The sequence below is a fragment of the Panthera pardus genome, unplaced genomic scaffold (assembly GCF_024362965.1).
Source record: "Panthera pardus isolate Hobbes unplaced genomic scaffold, ASM2436296v1 HiC_scaffold_6, whole genome shotgun sequence".
In the NCBI taxonomy this organism is placed as follows: domain Eukaryota; kingdom Metazoa; phylum Chordata; class Mammalia; order Carnivora; family Felidae; genus Panthera; species Panthera pardus.
The window spans coordinates 7806880-7826111 of NW_026526991.1; the positions used below are offsets into that span (position 1 = coordinate 7806880).

A 19232-nucleotide genomic window follows, 5' to 3' on the forward strand; every position below is an offset into this window, starting at 1 on the left:
TGCTGCTCCCGCCACGACCACTCTTACTTTGACCACGAGCCGTGACTGTGGCGATGACGACCGAGTGCTAACAGGGACTGAATCCTAGGAACCACCCCGTAGTGGTGGGTCCTCGCAGCCGCGGGAGACACTTAGTTTGTGCTTTGTACCTTCGGACACTGTCACGGGCACTCTGCACGCGTTCACGACCCAGGGAGGGAGGACGTTCTTGTCCCCGTTGACACACGAGGGTTGAGGTACAGAGTCGGGAGGCTCGCCCAGCGTCGTGTGACCAACCGAGGCAGGACTGGGATCTGAGCCCCGTTGGCGGGCAGGCTCACTGGGCCGCCAAGCACTGACACCGAGCGCCACCTCGGCCCGGACGTTTTGTTTCAGGGGTACAGGGATGCCTGCACTTAGACGTCACAGAGGAGGCCGGTCACCCCGTGGCAGAGGGCCGTGAGGTCATGACGGCAGCAGAGTGGGGCTTGGACCCAGGTCCTCTGACGGCTGAGCCGTAGCCTGCCGCCCACTCGCCCTGCCACTTCAGCCCACGCCCCGGGGAGCCTCCGCAAGGGGCCAGCCAAACAGGGAGCTCTGGGGGCTTGGGAGGGGCCCCGGCCCACTCTCCTGGAGCCCAGGTGTGCTGGCGTGTCACTGTTGCGTCCTTCCCGGGACACACACGTAATCCTGGTTTGCAAATGGCGGTGTGATTCATCAGGCTGGAAAAATAAAGCCCTTTTGGTGAGAAGCACCTGAAGTGAAAACGTTTGCTGTCTCACGTTAGCAGGTTCCTCTTGGAACCCACCCATTTCCAGGTGGAAGGTGTCCTGTGCCGTGCTGTTTGTGGTGGTGAGCTGCTGGGAACGGCCAGCTCGGGGCTTCTGACCCGCTTCCCCGGGGGCTTGCAACAACACCCCTGCCTGTGCCAGAGCTGTGTGCCCCTGGCCCGCTGGTACCTGGGAGGGGGGCACTGGTGGCCTCCGCGGGGGATGGCCTGTGACAGGGAAGTCTGGCTGCCATCCACAGGCTCACGATGGAACGTCAGGGTGTCCAGAGTGCGGGCCAAGCCGCTCATCATCCCGAGAGGTGGCCGTTATGTCCAGGCCCACCCCTGGGATTCCGGGCTGGCTGTCCCATGGCTCGACCTGGGTGTTAGTGGGGTTCCGGAGCTCCCCGGCTGATTCTGAGGTGTGGACAGGGCTCAGAAGTGCAGACCTCCAGGTGTGCGGGTGGGGCCCTCCCTGCGGACAGCACAGGTCAGGTGCCCACGGAGCACGTGGTAACGGGCTAACAGTGAACGGCAGGTGCCCCGGGGCGCACTCTTGCTGCGGCTATGTTGACAAGCGGCATCTCGCGGAGCACCGGGGAGAGACTTACAGGGACCCGACTCGTCTGATTTCTTAGGACGGCAGCGTCGTGAGCCAACCTTCCTCTGCTTGTCACTTGTCATGTCTGCTCACAGGGCAGGGCGCTGTTGATGGAGCTCCATTTCGTCTTTCTGCGGTTTGTGGGACGCAGCCCTTCCTGTCCACCGTTGCTTCAAAGGCAGGACCCCCCCCCCCACCAGGGAGGGCCGGACCCCTGCCGACAGCTTCACGAGCGATGGCCCTTTACCTGAATGATGCGGGTAATGCAAAACAGCTCATGGCCAATAACCGTCCGTGCCTCCCGGATCGGAGCCATCTCTGCCCGATGCATAAATAAGACAGGCCTTTTTAAAGAAGAAATCTGTATTTAAGGACGCGTGTGGCTGTGTTCTTTGCCTCCCGTAAAGGTCACCCGGATAGATTTTTCCTTCTTTAGCATTGCAGGCTGCGAGGCGCTGGGCTTTTCTATTCTCCCTCCATCCAGTGAACCTGGGGGACTAAATTAGATTCTGAAATTGAGTGTGCAGCGGGGTTGGTGAGTTACCGTAATGGGAGGGTATTGCTTCTCACCTCGCAAGTAGCGAGGTCATGATAATATGAAGCGAGGTGGATTAAAAATAAAACCAAAGGTATTTATTTACGACCTGCTCAGAATTGGATTGGCGTCCGTGTAAGTTGCACCTAATGGTGAAAGACAGCAGATTGATGTTGATGTGTCCCTGGGGACATTCTGCCACTGAAATTTGCTCCGTGAATTCAATTTCAAGGCCCCCACAAAGTATCCCAAATGCAACAGGAAATGGGGTTGAAGAAGGGGTAAAGCGGCAGCGGAGAGGCGCCGGCGCAGGGGGGTCCTGGGGGCGGCTCGCGGGCGGGGGAGTGCCCTGCACGGCACAGCAGACACGAGGCGCCGCGTGGCTCCGCGCCTGGCCCCTGGCGGGAGCTGAGACCCCACTCTGCGGATGAGGAGCCTGAGGCCCCCCACGCCCCCGAGGCGGGCAGTGGCGGGTGTGAGTCCAGACGTGCTGCAGAGCCTGAGGCCTGAGCGCTCCCAGCTCTGGCCTACAGATGAAGGGGTGGGGCTCAGAGAGGAGGGTCCACCCAGGGCTGGGCCAGGATGTGAATGGAGCACCTGCCTCTGTCTCTCTCTCTCTCTCTCTCTCTCTCTCTCTCTCCCTCCCTCTCCCTCTCCCTCCCAGCCCCTCCTCATGCCTCCCGCCCTCTGGTTGCAGCCTTGCGGGGACAGGAGGCTCGGTGGGTGGGGCCTGTGTGAGTCTCCCCTTCGGCAGGCAGGGAGGGGCAGCCCCAGTCTGGGGCCCTCCCTGTGCCCTGTTCCCTGCTGGGACTTTGGAGGAGTGGCACCAACCCCTTGGAACCCCAGCCACCCTTTGGGCTCACTCGGGTCTGGTCTGATGGGCTGGGCGGTTGGGAGGGACCAGAGCCGGCAGGTATCTGCATGGTGCCAGCCTGCCCCCTGAGAGGGAGTCTGGCCTCCGGCCTTGCCCTGACCCCATGACCCAGGCCCCCATTCCTCCTCCCTGGAGACCCCCCCCAACCCGGGAAGCCATCCTGGCCACACAGCCCTCCCCAGTCCTGCTAAACCCCCCCTGGGTGCTGGGGCCTGTGCCCCCCAAGACTCACCCCGCCCTTGGTGGTGTCGCTGGTTGCTCTGGCCGAGGACTGTGGTCCGTCAGAGGAGCTGATCAGTGTGCAGGGAGGGCTGCGTGCATCGCTGAGGCCCTGGGCCGTGTTTTTCCTGTCCAGCACCTTCCTCCGTATCTCTGACTCTGGTTTCCAAACCGTGGGCTCTTGAGATAGTTCCTGTGTCCTATGGGGGTGGGCTGGGGGCAGCCGAGGGTCTGCAGCCTGGTCTTTCCTGGAAACAGAGTATCAAGTGAAGACAGTGACAGGGGCTCCGTGGTGTGTCCCCCCCCGCCCACCCAGCAGGGGCACACACCTGTCCATGATGGCCCTAGTGTCCCTGCTGAAGGAATGTCACCGGAGGCACAGAAATCTGGGCCCGAAGTCCACCCAGGCCAGGGGGTAGGGGGCCCTACTTCTGGATTCTGCAGGGTCTTGGGCTGGGGTGGCCCACCTGCAGCCAGCACCCCCACCCCCAGCCACCCAGACCAGCACCCGCACCGTGGAGCGCGAGGGGTCCATTCAGAGAGGTCACAGCTGTGAGGCGTGGGTAGCACTGCCCTCCTCGTCCCAGCAGCATCGCCAAATAGGGATGGGGGGGGCATATGAGGGGCTTCCTCCTGGCCACGGGGCTTGGGGCCTTTCAGGGTACAGAGGGGAGGGGATGCGATTCACGGCGTCTAGGAAGCTGTGAGCCCCCTCTGGCTCATCGCCACTGCTGGCCAGTCCCCACCGAGGGGAGCCCCCGCCCCGCTACTGGTCACCTCCTCTGACCCGGGCTTGTCTGTCTCCCCCCAGGAGCTGCTGCTTTTCCTTCAGAACCTGCCCACGGCCCACTGGGGCGATGAAGACATCAGCCTGCTGCTGGCGGAGGCCTACCGCCTGAAGTTTGCTTTCGCGGACGCCCCCAATCACTACAAGAAGTGAGCCAGGGCCAGCACAGCCGTGGCTGCGGGCCGGTGGCCAAGGAGAGGCCTTGTTGGAGCGGCCTGCCCTCCAGGGGGCTGGCCAGGCCCGGGCGCAGGGGAGGGCCGGGGCCTGGCCGGGGGCGCCTCTGTTGCCTGAGATACCAAAGAGAGCCAGGGGAGGGTCCTGGCCGCTCAGGGGGCCAGAGGTGGGCGGGCATCTCCCTCCCTGTCCCCGGAGCGTCCTTGCCAAATGACCACCTCCTGGAGCCCCCAGGACGCGGCAGCCCGAGAGCCAGACCCTCTGGGAGAGGCCTGCTGTCTGGTGCCAGGGGCAGAAGGAGGTGGTGGCCATCTCATACCTGCTTTGAAATGCAAAAATTCTATTCTGTTGAGTGAAAGAGAATAAAATATAGACAAAATAAGAAGTGAACCGCCCTAACCTGTGAAGTCTCCGTCCCCACAGGGCTTCTGGGCGTTGGCCTTGTTCCTGTAACTGCCATCACTTTCGCTGTGGCTGTCCCTTCTCTCTTGGTGAGGCTCTGGCTCGGGAGCAGGGGGGAGGAGCGGAGTAAAGGCCCTGCTTTGCATCCCGTCCTCTTCAAAAGGAGCGCTCAGCCCTCAGGAGCCCCTGTGCTGTTCCGCCGGGAGGTGAGGGGCTCAGGGCCCTGTGGCCCCGGGGACGAGCCACACAGGCTGAGGCCGGGGACCCCGCGCCCTGCGCTGGGCCCGCAGGATGGGCAGGGTTCGGCCTCAATAATCGGAGCTCGTACCACTCGCCTCAGCCTGGCCGCACCTCCCATGTCTCCGGCGGGTTACAGACATGCTTGCTCCCCGCCGTTCGTTGGTCACCAAGCAGAGAGCCCAAGTGTGAAGGTTCTGGACTGGCCTGCCTGGGGCTCTGCGGGGTCCAGGCACACTTCCACCCGCCCCTGCCTGTGCAGGCCTGTGGCTGGCAGGGACGTGGACGCTCCGAGGCTCTGGGGACAACTCCGACCCCTGAGCCGGGACAGACCCTTGTCCTTGGCACCTGCTTCTGGTCCTGGAACAGCCAGGCCAGTGCCCCGTGTTTGCACAGCTCAGCGTGAGGACGCTGCGGGGAGGCTGCAAACGGGACTTGAGTACATACACACGTGTGACATGTGTGTCCTTTTTCTCATTAAAAACATTCCTGGGTCATTACATGTGGTGTGGAAATCAGCACAAAATGCTTTGTGAATGGGAGGTGCTCCCAGGTCAGCAGAGGGGTCGCCTCAGAGCCCCAGCCCCTGGGGTCGGGGGCTCCTCTCCGGCACCCAGCGGCCCTCCGGCCTGCACCCCTTCTTAGCCGGGGCACCCGGTTCCAGGAAGAGCCACCCGTGGCCGTGTGCAGGCAGCCCCTCCCCCACCCGGCCCCCAGGAACCGCTGTCTTAGCTCAGAGTGCTCCGTGCGGCCAAGGTGTTGGGCCCCCCAAACATCTGCCTCTCGAGGCCGTTTGTTCTTCAAACAGGAGGATCTGCGACTTTAAATGAGGTTCCGCCTGGATTTTCCTGCGCGTGTGTGTCTGACCCTGAAGTTGAACGCAGGCTTGTTGATGCGTGAGTGCCTGTGAGTCTGAGTAGGTCGATTTGGAACGATTAAAGGGTGTTCTGTCTGGAATATGATGTGTTCAAATGGGAATAAAGATGCAGTGAACCCCCAGCCTCTGCCTGATTCAAGGACTCTCCTAGGAGAGCGGGGGAGCCCAGGGACAGCTGAGGGTGGGGCATGTGTGCCAGACCTGACCTGGGCGTGGCACCCACAGTCTTGTCGAATCCCGGGGGGACCTCTCAGGGAGATAGAGTTCCAAGGCAGAGCAGGGGTCAGTCGTACTCGGGTTGGGCCCCAAACCCCAGCCCTGCACCGCTGGGGGTCACCTCCAGGCCGGCCTCGGACAGGAGGGGCCTCCCCACCCTGCCACAGCAGTCGAGTGCCTTCCGGGACCCGGGATGTAGCCATCCCTGCTTCCTGGCTCCCACCCTCTTGGCCCCGTGAGCCCCAGCTTCTCAGCTGCTGTTACGGTGCCCTGTGCCCCTCGGCACCCCACGTCCCCTCCCTCCGTGGTGGGGACTCCCCAGGCAGTGCTCTGCTCTCTGCCATCTTATGCTGTCCACTGGCGGGGTGGGGTCAGGTGCCGTCCCTGGGTGGGGGGCAGGAGACCCTGCCGGGTGACAACGCTCACCCTCCCCCTGTGGCTGAGCGCCGCGCTGAGCTGGGGCTGACGCCCAGACCTTGTCAGTGTGCTCGCGGGAGGGAGACGCAGCGGCCCTCCCCGGTTGGAAGGTGGAAGGCTCCGGTGTGGGTCACAGCTCAGAGCTGGCCACCGCTGCTGTTCGTAGTCATAATTTGTTGGCGTTCGTGGCCTGGCTCTTCGGGCCCACTTCGGGGTCTCAGCCCCCACAGGTGGCTCGAGCCCCGGGGTCCTGAGGTACGCCTCTGACCCCCGTCCCCGTGAGCTTCCCCAGGCCACCTGGGGAGGCCCTGCCTGTCGTCACTGCTGCCACATGGAAAGTGCCAGAGACGAGCTCCTGGGGCAGCCGGGGTCCCAGCAAGGTCAGACGCGCCAGGGAGGGGTGAGGTCCCGGGAGGCAGGGAAAGGTCGGGGTGGAGGCCTGTGCGCCCCAAAGGACGAGCCGGTGGGCAGGGCTTCTGTGCCAGTGCCGAACCTGGCTCTGAGGTGGGAGGAGCCCCCTCTGTGTGTGAACAGGCTGGTCCCGTCTCTGACGTGCCTGGGCCTCCGGGCGCCGTCTGCCTTGAGCTGGACATTTCCTGCTGGGGCATGACCTGTGGGTGTGCGATCAGAGCCACCGTCCTATGAAGCTTACTCAGGACATGGGCCACCACTGCTCCGTGTCAGGCAGTGGGGGCCCTCCTGCAGCCTCCCCCATCCTGCCCCACCCCAGTGGACCTTCTTTTCTTCCCTCCCCACCCCCCCGCCTGCTGCTTGTTGGCACCATGGGTCATGGCTGCCCAGGGGTCTGCCCCGCTCGTCCTCCAGGCCTGCCTCCCTCGTCCAGTAGCCCCTGATTCAGCAGCCGCCGTGTGACCACACGCAAAGGATCTAACTCCCAGCCCGTCCCCTTGCCAATTGGAAGCTGATTGTGCATCTAGGGAAAAAAACATACATATCCAAATGCATTCCAGACAGATGGGTTTAAACATACAAATTAAAATTCCCTAAAGTGCCCACAAAACAAATAGATATTTTTATAACAGGGAGTGGCCAACGGCTTTCCTAGCGTGACGCCAGTGACCACACAACCCAGGCCGATGCAGCGCGGAGCAGCCGTGAGGACGGCCAGCGCCCAGGCGAGGATCAGTGATAGCAAGCTGAGCAGACACGTGAGACGCTTACGTTCCTGAATACGTACAGGGTTCTCGGAAGTAACCCTGGAAATAAGAATGCGCACAGCACAGAAAGCGGGCAGTTCTCCAGGCGGAGGGGCACAAGAGGTCAGTGAGACGCGCCCGTCAGTAACAGTCGAGTGGGGGGAGCGGGCACGAGACGCGGGGCTCCGTCAGCAGTTGCAGGGCGGCCCTGGGCCGAGCTGGTGGCAGCTTGTTTCGCGACCATGAAAGACCAGTCTGCTCTCTCTGTCTTTATGTTTTTCTCAGTGGCTTTCGTTGTCGCTTCTACTTTTAGACCGAAGCGTAATGCTCGCAGAAGGGGGCACCTCACAAATCTAGTGCCCCGTGAGTGATCCCCAAGCAGGCACCGGGCTCCACAGCTGTGGTCAAGGAGAGCCCCTGGCCCGCACCCCGCACCTCCCGGGGGGCCCCTGTTCCCAACGTTCACGCCACCCCGGCTCTGTTGTCTGAAGGAGTTGCACAGGATCCCTCTTGGTGAGCGACTCGCCTTTCCCCGCTTTCTGCTTGTGGACGCCGCGTCTGGGGTAGCTGTGGTTTGTTCCTTTCTGTCGCTTTCCCCTTGTATGAATGGGCCACAACAGATTTGGGTTGTTTCCAGTTTGGGGCTGTTACAAATCCTGCTGCTGTGAACACCGCGCGCGTGTCCCTTGGCACAGCGTCCTGCCGGGTGCTCGTCAGGAAGTAGGATTGCAGGGCCGGGTGGTGTGTTTCAGCCACTCTCGTAGATGATGGCAGACTCTTTGCCAAAGTGGTTTTCCAGTTTACATTTCCACCGCAGGGCACGAAGGTCCTCGTTGCCCCACGTCCTCACCCACACTTGGGATGGCCTTAGCCGTTCTTGGGGAGGGGGTGCGTCGTTTCACTCCCCTCGACCCCAGCCTCCCTCACGTCCCCCGGCTCTGGGCAGCGTCTGTTTCCTTCCTGCCGAAAGAAAGAAAGAGCCCTCCAGAGGACACCTCGCAGCGCTAATATCCTAAGTGCTTTCTCCTATCATTAAAATTCGTCAGACATGATTTTAATGACTGCATAATATTGTGTTGCATGGATTAACATAATTCATTTATTCCCTTACTGTACATCAAGCGGCTTCCAGTTTTCTCCCATTGCCAATGATGCTGCGATGAACATCTATGTTTCTGAGTGCTTTTCCAGCATGGATTTCTAGTAGAGGTGTCCCCTGCTTTTCAAAAGTTTGCATTACCCCACGTCACTTTTACGAAAAACCCACATTGGTACCTGTTTTCTCTAACCAGAAGACATCCAGAGAGGACTGTCGCTTTTATGAAAAAAGGCAAAAGGGGAAAATGGCATTCAGCGTTGGTTCCACAACGGGCTGTTTTAGATGCAGCGAGAATGATGTCGCCCGGCTCCTTCCCCACCACCACACTCAGCGTCTCAGCATCCGGCTGCCACAGCTCTGAACCATGTCTGTCGGCATCAGTCCCTTATCTCAAGCTACTTTGTGCATCCGTTAGCAAGATGTGCTTACCCTAAGGCGTCAGAAAAGCCTAAGAGGTGATTTTTTTGGGTCTGGGAATACTGAGACATCTTTTCATATAAGTTAATGTTAATTGTCTCTTTCCTTTATGCCACTTTGGCTTGGGGAAGATTTTAGGAATGGTCCACTTTCGGATAGCAGGGGAACCTTGTGATGGGATTCTCCCATCATTGGCGGGGAATGGGTGAGTTGGCAGAGAACCCACGGCCCCCCCCATCTTCAGGGGCCTGCGGCAGGCGGCTGTGGACCTGCTCAGCCGGGTTACTCGGGAATGTCTTAGAAAATGCAAGTTTAAGAAACCATTTAAAATTTAAGGGTAGAAGGGGTGTGCCTGGGTGGTTCAGTTTGTTAAGGGTCCGACTTCGGCTCAGGTCATGATCTCGTGGTTCATGAGTTTGAACCCCGCGTCAGGCCCTGTGCTGACAGCTCGGAGCCTGGATCCTGCTTTGGATTCTGTGTCTCCCTCTCTCTCTGCCCCTCCTCCATTGACATTCTGTCTCTGTCTCTCAAAAATAAATAAACCTTAAAAAATTTTTTTTTTAATTTAAGTGTAGAAACAGAGTGTATAACTTCCAGGAGAGGGGAAAAGAAAGCAAATGAACAAAACTGATCAAGTCCAGAGAAGCTGGGAAAGAGGATCTGGAAAAAGCAAAGGGACAATGTGGTAAATAGCATGGGCCATGTAAGTCCACGTAAGCAAGGGGTCATGGTAACTTAAACTCACCTGTGCAAAGAGATTCGCATCATACTTTTTAAAATCCCATAAAATCCAGTAGCATACTGTTTACAAGAGATACACCTAGGCACAAAGTTTGAAATAAAAGGATGAAAAAAATTAGTGTGAGAAATATTAACCAAAAGAAAGCATGGCCAAGAATATCTGTGTTCTCCTAAAACGTATTTGAAGAGCATTCACAGGACAAAGGGGCATGTATGTCCTACGATCACAGAGCATGCCAGTCTCTGGTCTGTGTAAATAAAAAAACGTAACCCCATCTGAAAGCAAAGAGCGATACAACTGTGGACAAAGATCGGCCTTTCCACGGCGCATGGGATGTGCTAACGCACCTCTTGCAGAAAATGTGGACTGAGCAGGGGAAAGTTTAAAAAGGAGAGATTTAAAGAAAAATCATTTTTTGATCTAATAGAATTTTGCTTTCCACAAACAATGTGCATTTACTTCTAGCACATGAGAAACACTTACAAACGTTTGACCTGTCACAAAGGAAATTTTAAGAACCCAAAGCCTCAATAGTATACAGGCCCATAAGTTCTGTCCAGAATGCAATAATGTTAAAAATCAAAACCAATGAGAGAAAACTTAAATGCCAAAACTCCCATCTACATATAAATAACCTCCTAAAGTATAAGTGGAGTCATACTGGAAATTACAAAACGACAGTAAGAAACTAAAGTAGCGGACTTGGGGGATGCAGCTAACACGGTAATTAGAGGAAAATTTATAGCCTTAAAAATATATTATTAGAAGACAATAGATAACTTAAAAGAATTTAGCTCCACATTCAATTTAAGCTGGAAATAGAATATGGGAGCAAAAGTGCAAAAAAAGAAAAACCATGAAGATTAGCATGATACAGAAGCAGAAGTTGCTGGAAGAGAAAACAGCACAAATAATGGAAATGAGTAACAAATGGAAAGAACAGAGGAACAGCACAGCTGCACCAGGGTGGGGTCTTGGTCTGCTTTGTAGTTGGTGCATCTCCTGCTTTCAGAAATAGCACTTGTACATTGTAAAGGCTGAATAAATGTTTGTTGAATGAAGAAGAGACACATTTCTAAAGGATATAATCCATATTAGAAGAAAAAAGGCCACTACAGCTGAAGAGACTTTAAAAATAAGCATCAAAAGAATGAGAAGATGGGCGCCTGGGTGGCTCAGTCAGTTAAGCATCCGATTTCAGCTTAGGTCATGATCTCACAGTTAGTGGGTCCGAACCCCGCATTGGGCTCTGTGCCGACAGCTCGGAGCCTGGAGCCTGTCTTCAGATGCTGTGTCTCCCTCTCTCTCTGCCCCTCCCCTGCTCGTGCTGTCTCTCTCTCTCTCTCTTTCTCTCAAAAATAAATAAAACAAAATTTAAAAAAAAACATGAAAAAAAGAATGAGAAGACAAGCCACATACGGGCAGAAAATCATTGCAAAAATCTTTGGCTACATGACAGTTATCCAAAATATACAAGAACCCTTAAAACTCAACAATAGAGGGGCGCCTGGGTGGCTCAGTCGGTTAAGCGGCCGACTTCGGCTCAGGTCATGATCTCGCGGTTCGTGAGTTCAAGCCCTGCGTCGGGCTCTGTGCTGACAGCTCAGAGCCTGGAGCCCGTTTCAGATTCTGTGTCTCCCTCTCTCTCTGACCCTCCCCTGCTCATGCTCTGTCTCTCTCTGTCTCAAAAATAAATAAACGTTAAAAAAAAAAAAAAAAAACAGCTCAGCAATAGAATGAATAGCCTGATGAAAGCATGGGCTACAGACCTTAGCAGACACCTCACCAAAGAAAATACACAGATGGCAAATAAGTATCTTAAAAGAGGCTCAACATGGTATGTCCTTGGGAAATGCAAATTCAAACAAGACTCCGCCACACGGAGCAATGGGAATGCTCGTCCACGGCTGCTGGGAACGCAGGATGGTTCAGCACCGTGGACAGCTCAGCGGTGTCTTCGGAAACCAAACCTACCCCGCCTGTATGACCCAGCAGCCGCTGTCCTTGGTAGTCACCCAGAGGTGTAAAATTATGTCCACACAGAAAGCTACAGATGAATGTTGATTCATAATCGCCAAAACCTGGAAGCAGCCGAGATGTCCTTCAGTAGGTGAGTGGATTCACACAGTGGTCCGTGCAGACAGTGGAATGTTATTTGACGCCAAAGAGAATGAACTGTGAAGCCATGAGAAGACACTTTGAGGAGGAAGCTTAGATGTTATAAAGTGAAAGAGGCCAGTCTGAAAAGGCCGCGTGTTGTGTGATTGCGTCTATAAGACATTCTGGAAAAGGCAAAACTGTGGGGACACTAAAAAGAGCAGTGGTTGCCAGGGGTCAAGGGAGGGATGAGCAGGCAGAATACGGCGGGTCTGCAGGGTGGGGAGACGCCTGTGTATGGTGCTGTGATGATGGAGCCAGGTCCTGCACTTGTCCGAACCCACAGACCGGGCACCGGTGGGAACTAGGGATGATGGTGCTGATGACCTATCAGTGTGGGTTCACGGGGGGTGTCGAGTGCCCCGCCTGGTGGGGGATGTTGACGGACGCCGTGCATGGTGGGGGCGGGATATATGGGAAGTCTCTTAACTTCCACTTAAAAACTGCAGTAAAAATATGGTCTGTTAATTATTTTAAATCCTAAGCGCATCCTACGACGAGCTTTATACTTGAGAATTTGAAAACCTGGATGAAATGAGCAATTTTCTAGAAAAATACAAAACCTGACTCAAGAAGGAAATAAAACCCTAAGTAGATGAATGCTCACTGAAAACTTGGACCGGGGGTTGGGGTGGGGTCACAGACCTGTCCCTTCACAAAGGCCTCCAGCCCAGACTATAGTACCGTAGCAGAAAGCTGCTTTCACAGGAAGGGTGGACCAAATTAGGTAAGCAGATGCTTAGGACTGTAGACCGCTGCACTGTGGGTGAAGCTGCCCAGAGCAGAGCTGATTAACAAAACAAAGGTGCCTTGTTAGCCCTGAGTTACGTGCTCTGTCTGTCTCATCCCCTAGGCTGGCTAAGATAAACAGACACGGCGCCTCCTGTCTTCCCATCCGCCCAGTGCCAGGATTTTGTTTTGCATTAACCCAAACCCCTAAGCCCCTAAACCCCCTTTCCCTCGCTTCCATGAGTTAACATTCACAGTTTCATTTTCTCTTTGTGCACGTCCATCACCACGTTTGTGAGCCTTCTGATCCTAATAAAAATGGAGCAAGGACCCTTAATTGGGGCTCTTGTCTTCTCCCGGACATTCGCCTTCTCTCGAATGGCGGACATCTCTTGAGCGGACATCCGCTCTCTTGCTGGACAAGAAAGAACTTTAGACTTAGAGCCAACGACAGCCTGCTGGGCCCTACACTGGACCACGAAGCTGCGTTATTGTCTCTTAACTTCTGTGGCCTGGGCAGGGGTCCTGGGTCCTTATGCACCAGAAAAGGCTGGCTGGGGGGTTTTCACTGGGGATTTTCACTGGGGGGTTTTCACCCGGGGTCTGCCGAAAGTGGAGTGTGGGCCTGGGGAGCCGCTGCTGGCTGCACCTTGACCTTGGCCCACACCCAGCAGGCTGGGGGCAGCCATACAGGGGGCTGTTCGACCGCTGCCTTTGTAGATGTATGCACTCTTCCTAGAAGGTCTGCAGACTGAGAGTTCACAGCACACAGACCCCCTTCTGTGCTTTGGGGATAATCAGCTTTTAGTTCTGCCCGATGCTCCTGCTCCTGTGATTCTGAACTGGACTCAGAGCCCGTGGAAGAGAATGTGGAGGGACGGACATCAGTTTCAGATTGTTCTGGTGAATGGATTGCTCAGTGACCCAAACTGGGGGTAGAAAACAAAACGGGTGACCGTTAAGAAGATACGGAGCCTCCTTGGGTGGGGGTGGAGACATACCCAGAGCTGCCGCCAGCCCAGAGGTCAGGGGAGTGCACGTCTGCAGGCTCGGGAAGGCAGGGAGCTGGGCCTGGCGAGGGGGAGGGAAGCAAGCGACATGAAGGGAGGGGGCCGGCTGAGCGGAGAAGAGAAGTTTCCACAGAGTCCCAGTTCTGTTGGAAATGCAGTGGCGTCTGGAAGGGGAGGTGCACACCTACGGCACATCCGAGAAAGGGCGTCAGGTCGGGTCCAGAGGGTGAGCAGGCCGGGGAGCGGAGGGCCTGTCTCGCTCTGCGGGGCACAGGGGCAGCCACGCCCTCGGGGCCACTGCCAAGTCCACGTGGGAGCACGTCTGGGAGAATCGTGGCCGTCCCAGCAGCCATGGGACCCGACGACACACGTCCATCTGTCTCTGACTCAGGACATGAGCTGGAGGCAGCCACTGTGGAGGGCAGCTGGGGTCAGCCTGGAAAAGCATAGAAGCCGGCTTGGAAGGGCATCATGTGGTTCTTGGGCCGTGCACCCTCGTGCCCTGACACCCTCGCTCGGGTGCCCCCTTCTCCCCCACCCCATTTGTGTTCTCCAGAGCCCAGACCGTGACCTCCATGATCACCTTTTATGAGCTCAGGGTCGCCTCCTGCTGGGCCTCCGACTAGTCCTTGCTCATTTTTAAGGCTCCAGTGGGTCCTGGACTGGCCTGGACCCCAAGTCCAGCACATGGTGACCCTGGAAGAAGGGTTTCACCCAGCAAGAGGCATGATAAGGCCGGCCTGGCTGTCAGGGTTCAGTGGCTGGTCCTTCTACTCAGTAAGCAGTTATGGGGCGCCTACTGTGTCCGGGCACTGTGGTCTGTGGAGACACTGATGGCCTCACGGGCAGGTGTTAGGAATTCACTCTAGGGGTCAAGATCCTGAGGGGCACAGAGCAGAAGAGACATTCGGGGACATCCCAGTAAGTGACATCAGTGGTGTCAGGCCTGGGGGAGCCAGGAGCCTGCGGCTCCCCTGCGGGCCCTCGGTCAGCCCAGTGGAGTTGAGGGAGAGGGTGCAGGATGCAGGCTGACCCTGGCCTCCTGGGTGACAAGTCCCTGCTCCCACCCCAGGCTGTAGTGTCTTAATAAACTCTCAGCGGCCATCGTCCTCTCAAGGCTGCTGCCTGGGGAAGCTAATGGGGGGACAGGACCCGGGGACAGCCTCCCTGACCTGGCTATTAAAAATAATTGGCCACCACAACGTGAGGAAAAGTGTATTCTCTCTGTTTGACTGGGAAATGTGAATTATTCTCATGTCGCCATAGAAACCAAGATGAGTTCCCAGCCTCTTTTAGATATTTAATTTTGTGAGCCCGGTGATGACCTGTGATCTCTGCAGAGAAGCAGGAGACGGAGGGAGGGAGAGACAGCGCGTGTGTGCGCACGTGCATGTGTGTGTGTGTGTGTGTGTGTGTGTGTGTGTGTGTGTGTGTGCAGTTCTGGTGGATCTCAGCCCCTGCCACTGGAGTGGCCGCAGCGTGGTGGCCACAGTGGGGCTTGAGCTCTGGGGTTGGAGGCTGGGCCCCTGGGGTGACCTGCAGTCCTGGACCGTCAGGGGCTCTGGGCCAGGCTCGTGGGGACACTGACTCTGGCCTGGCTCCGCCCACTTTGGAGCAGCTGCCCGCCAGGTGTCAGCCCTGCTGTCTCCACGCTCTCCCACCTGACCCCGGTCACCGGCACCCCTGTTCTCTTCCCCTCTGCCCGGAGTGTCCTTCTCTAGCTGGGCAGTCCCCGCCGGTCTCGGCCACCGCCCACTGTAAAGGCCTTCACGTGGTGGCTCCGTCGTGGACCTGGACAGCCATGACCTGTCCTGCGGTGCCCCGCCCAGCCCTGGCCCTCACACTTGCCGGAGGTGACAGGAAAGGGCTGGCAGCCTCCGTCCTCTCGTCCTGGCAGGGACCGGCCTCGGCCTTGGCCACCCCCAGGCCAGGGCAGCCTCCTAGGGAGGAGCTGGGAGTGAGCTGAAGGAAACGCGCAGGTGCACGCCTTCATCCCGCACAGGAGACCCTTTGTCCACCGTCCCGGACCAAGTGGTCAGGCTTTCCTGCAGGCCACGGGCCACGGGTCGCCTGGGGGTTGCCTGGTTGGAGCCAGAGAAGGGAGGCGTTCTCTGGTCATCCCTGAGGGGACCCTCGGAGAGTGTGGAGGGAGGGAGGGACGTCTTGAGAGGGCTGGGTCCAGAATGGGGGGTGTGGTGGGTGGGGCTGTGGACGTGGCGGGCGAGGGTGTGGACGTGGGTATGGTGGGTGTGGGTGTGGCGGATGAGGACTTGGGTGCAGTGAGTGTGAGTGTGGACATGCTGGGTGTGGATATAGTGGGTGTGGGGGGCAAGGGCCTGGTGGGTGTGGCAGGCGTGGGCGTGGTCGGCATGGGCATGGGTGTGGGTGTGGGTATAGTGGGTGTGGGTATGGCGGACGAGGACTTGGGTGCAGTGGGTGTGAGTGTGGACGTGCTGGATGTGGGTATAGTGGGTGTGAGGAGGGACGTGGTGGGTGGGGGGGCATGGGCCTGGTGGTTGTGGCAGGCGTGGGTGTGGACAGCACGGGCGTGGGGTGGATGTGGTGGGAGTGGGCATGGGGGCCGTGGGGTTGTGGGGAGCGTGGGCAAAGATGTGGTGGGTGTGGTGGGCGTGGCAGGCATGGGTGTGGACGTGGGCTTGGTAGGCGTGGCAGGCGAGGACGTGGTCGGCATGGGTATGGGTGTGGTGGGTGTGGTGGGTGTGGTGAGAGTGGGCGTGGGGGCCCTGGGGAGCGTGAGCACAGATGTGGGTGTGGCAGGTGTGGGTGTGGACATGGGCCTGGTAGGCGTGGCCGGCGAGGGGGTGATGGGCACACCCACCCCTCCCCCGGCTTCCCTCGCTCACACCTGTTGTCCGTGAAGGCCATTTGCTGCTTTATTCCAGTTTCAGAGGTTTGGTTGGGAATGCCTCTGGGCTTCTGCTAACTGGCCGTCGAAGAAAGGGGAACATGATCCGACTCAAAAGTCACAACTGTAAGTCTAGATGTTTGAAACGGCGTTGCTAAGTGGCAGGAATGAGGAAGTGCAGTCATGAATTTTTGAGGGGGGAGGGAGGCGGGGGGAGGGAGGCCGGGGGCGGGCCTGCCCTGTGGCGCAGAGGCCTGTGTCCCCGGGGGCCTGCGGGCCGGGATGCTCCCGACTCCGGGTCTGGTCCGTGTCTCTGTGTCCACAGGCGTTTTCCCACAACGAGCACGTCCACACCATGCAGGAACTGGACAACAGGGGAGGAGAGGGAGGTGGCGAGGCCCCCCAGCTGCAGGTGGGGCGTCCCCCCATGGGGTCTCCCCTGGGCTTCACCCTCTCTGGGCCTTTCGAAACCCTCTGGCCGCCTGAACCACCCTGTCAGCCCCACCCGCCCGTCCCCTGCGTGCTGGTCCGTCCTGTCTGTTCGCCCTGCAGGGGTCCCCTCCCTTCCTCATCCTTGCGGGGACCCGGGCGGTGTGGGAGAGCAGCAGCACAGCCCCTGTGGCACCACGTCCCCTGCTCTGCACGGCACCCCCTTTATAGATGAGGAAACCGAGGCACGGGAGGTCCGGCAGCTCACCTGAGCTCACAACGGGTTGCTTCCTCACCCCGTCCCCGTAACAGCCTTCACTGTCCCTGACGTGAACGAGGTCGGGAGGGCTGTCGGGTGGGTGGGTGCCTCATTCAAGGTCACGCATCCAGCACTGGCCGAAAGGCCACCCAGGGCAGGGGTGGGGTGAGTGCCGGGACCTGGCCAGCACCGAGTGGCCCTGCCGGGCCACATCCACACCCCTGCTCGCTGATTCCATGCCCAGGCCACAGCCTCTGCCCTGCGTGTCACCAGGGCCTCGGGGGCAGGGCCAGGAAACTGTGCTCCTCGCTTTGCGAAATTAATGATTCAGCGCTCCATGTCGCGGGAGCTGTGATAAAGTATCAGCAGCAGTGAGGGTGCCAAACGAAAGAATAAATGTCCTTGATGGTGTCATTGGACTTTTATAGGAAGACTCACTCGTCAGCGGAAAGCGCAGTCTTGTGATGACTGATGTGGCCGTCTGAGGAAGACGCGCGTTCAAGCTTCCAGGGGTAGTAATTGCCCTGCAAGGTCGCGGCGCCCTCTCCTCCTCACCCTTGCGTCCCCCAGCCGCCCCCAGCCCTGCGGAAGGGCAGTGGGCAGGGTCGCTGCCACCGACTGAAGGGGTCAGTGAGTTGGATGCAGCTGGGAGTGCGGGTCCGGGGGGCAAAGCTCCCTCTGGCCTCCCTCGTGCACGCCCTGTGCCCAGCCCTGACCTAGGGCCTGAGGAGGCCACAGGCATGCGTCACGGCTCTGCTCTGGCCGGCTCGCGGCCCCGAGTGCGAATGATGCCAATAGGGCCAGGCACAGGCGCCCCGGGGGCTCATCCGACCTGGGAGCGTCAGGGACATCTTCAGAGAATGGGACGTTTCAGCTGGGCCTTGAGGGATGAGTAGGAGTTTGTTGGACGGACGAGGGCATTCTGGGAAGAGAGAGCGCAAGCAAGGGTGAGGGAGGGACCGACTGAGCCAAGCACGGGGGACAGTGTGGATGTGGGTCGGAGGAACAGCAGGAAAGGCTGGAAACTAGGTTGGGACCAGCCCTTGGGGGTCTCGCGCACGGTGCTCAGGGGTTGATCCCGCAGTGACCCGCGCAAACCTGGCAAGTTCAGAGGGTCTGCCTTCTGAGGGGAGGGGCTGCCCTTGCCGTGACCTGAGGTGGGGACGCCTTGGGAGGAACTCTGTCAGGTGGGGCGGGGTCAGTATTAGGGCCTGGCGGTCGGGACCTTGGCGACGCTTTCCAGGCAGGTAGGCGTTGGGAGCCCACCCCTCGGGGCCCGGCGGGGACAGCACCTGGTTCCCGTGGTAGGAGCGCGATTTGGTTCCGGGACCTCCCCTGTGGAGAGGGCCGGTGGGCTGTGATTGGGTCAGGAGACACAGAGCAGCACCCCGCATCAGGCGCCCCCGCAGGGTCTACACCGCCCAGACCTTTGGAATGCTCGAGCTGCAAGGGGCCTTAGGGGTGGTCTTTGGCGTTGTGGCGATTATTTGGACAAGACGAACTAGTTAGGGAAAACTGACCTCGGGGTTGGCGAGGGAGACGTGTGCCCCGCTGGGCTTCCCGTCCGGGCTCCTCCAGGAAGCCCCCATCGTCCCCCTTGGCACCTGTGGCCGGCCTGGCCCTCCCCACGGCCCCCCGCGCCGGGAGCAGGAGGCTCTGGTCCGCGCTCCACTGGCTGCGGCTGACCTCCGGGGCTCTGGACGCACAGACTGTTCACCCTGGTCAGACAGCCGTGACTCTAGAGACAGCTTCTGGAGAAACAGCCCCAGCCGGGACGGGGTGCTCCCACCGATCCGCCAAGAGTCACCCCAGAGGAGGACCTGTGCTCGCAGAGGAGCCGTGACCGTCCCGAGGCCGCAGAGCTGGGCCCAGATTTCGGGACTTGGGCTGAACACCAAGCGGGTGGTCTCTCTCCACACCTGCTGCCCACGTGGTCAGACCCCCTGGCTTCAGAGACAAGGCAAGACCAGGGAGGAGAAGTAATCTGTCATCCTGGGGTTCCTGGCTCCTGACCTCCAGGCAAGCAGACGTTCTGGGCTTGGACGGCTGGAGCTGGTGGGTGTTATGGATGTCAGAGACCCCTGCCCTCCTTGCACACACGGGGAGACATGGGGAGATTGGGGCTCGGGCCGTGCGCCTGACCCGAGGTCACACGGTGATAGTGTCCGAGGCAGGATGACAGGGCTCTGCCTCTGGGCCCTTAGGCCGTGCTCAGCCGAGCCCTACTGGACCAGGACACCGGAGTCTGGCGGGTGGGAAGGCCTCAGGTGCCCAGCCCTG

At 58.6% G+C, this 19232-nt stretch overlaps 1 protein-coding gene across 3 annotated transcripts in view; it reads left to right on the forward strand.

Moving 5' to 3' along the window:
- Nucleotides 1–5576, forward strand: part of TBC1D22A (TBC1 domain family member 22A) — a 322333-nt gene extending 316757 nt beyond the window's left edge. For all 3 annotated transcript variants that reach the window (XM_019447232.2, XM_019447234.2, XM_019447238.2), the window contains one exon: nucleotides 3789–5576. In XM_019447232.2, the coding sequence (XP_019302777.2) occupies nucleotides 3789–3917 (129 nt within the window). In that variant the 3' untranslated portion in view covers nucleotides 3918–5576. The remainder of the gene's footprint in view (nucleotides 1–3788) is intronic.
- The last annotated feature ends 13656 nt before the right edge of the window (nucleotides 5577–19232 follow it).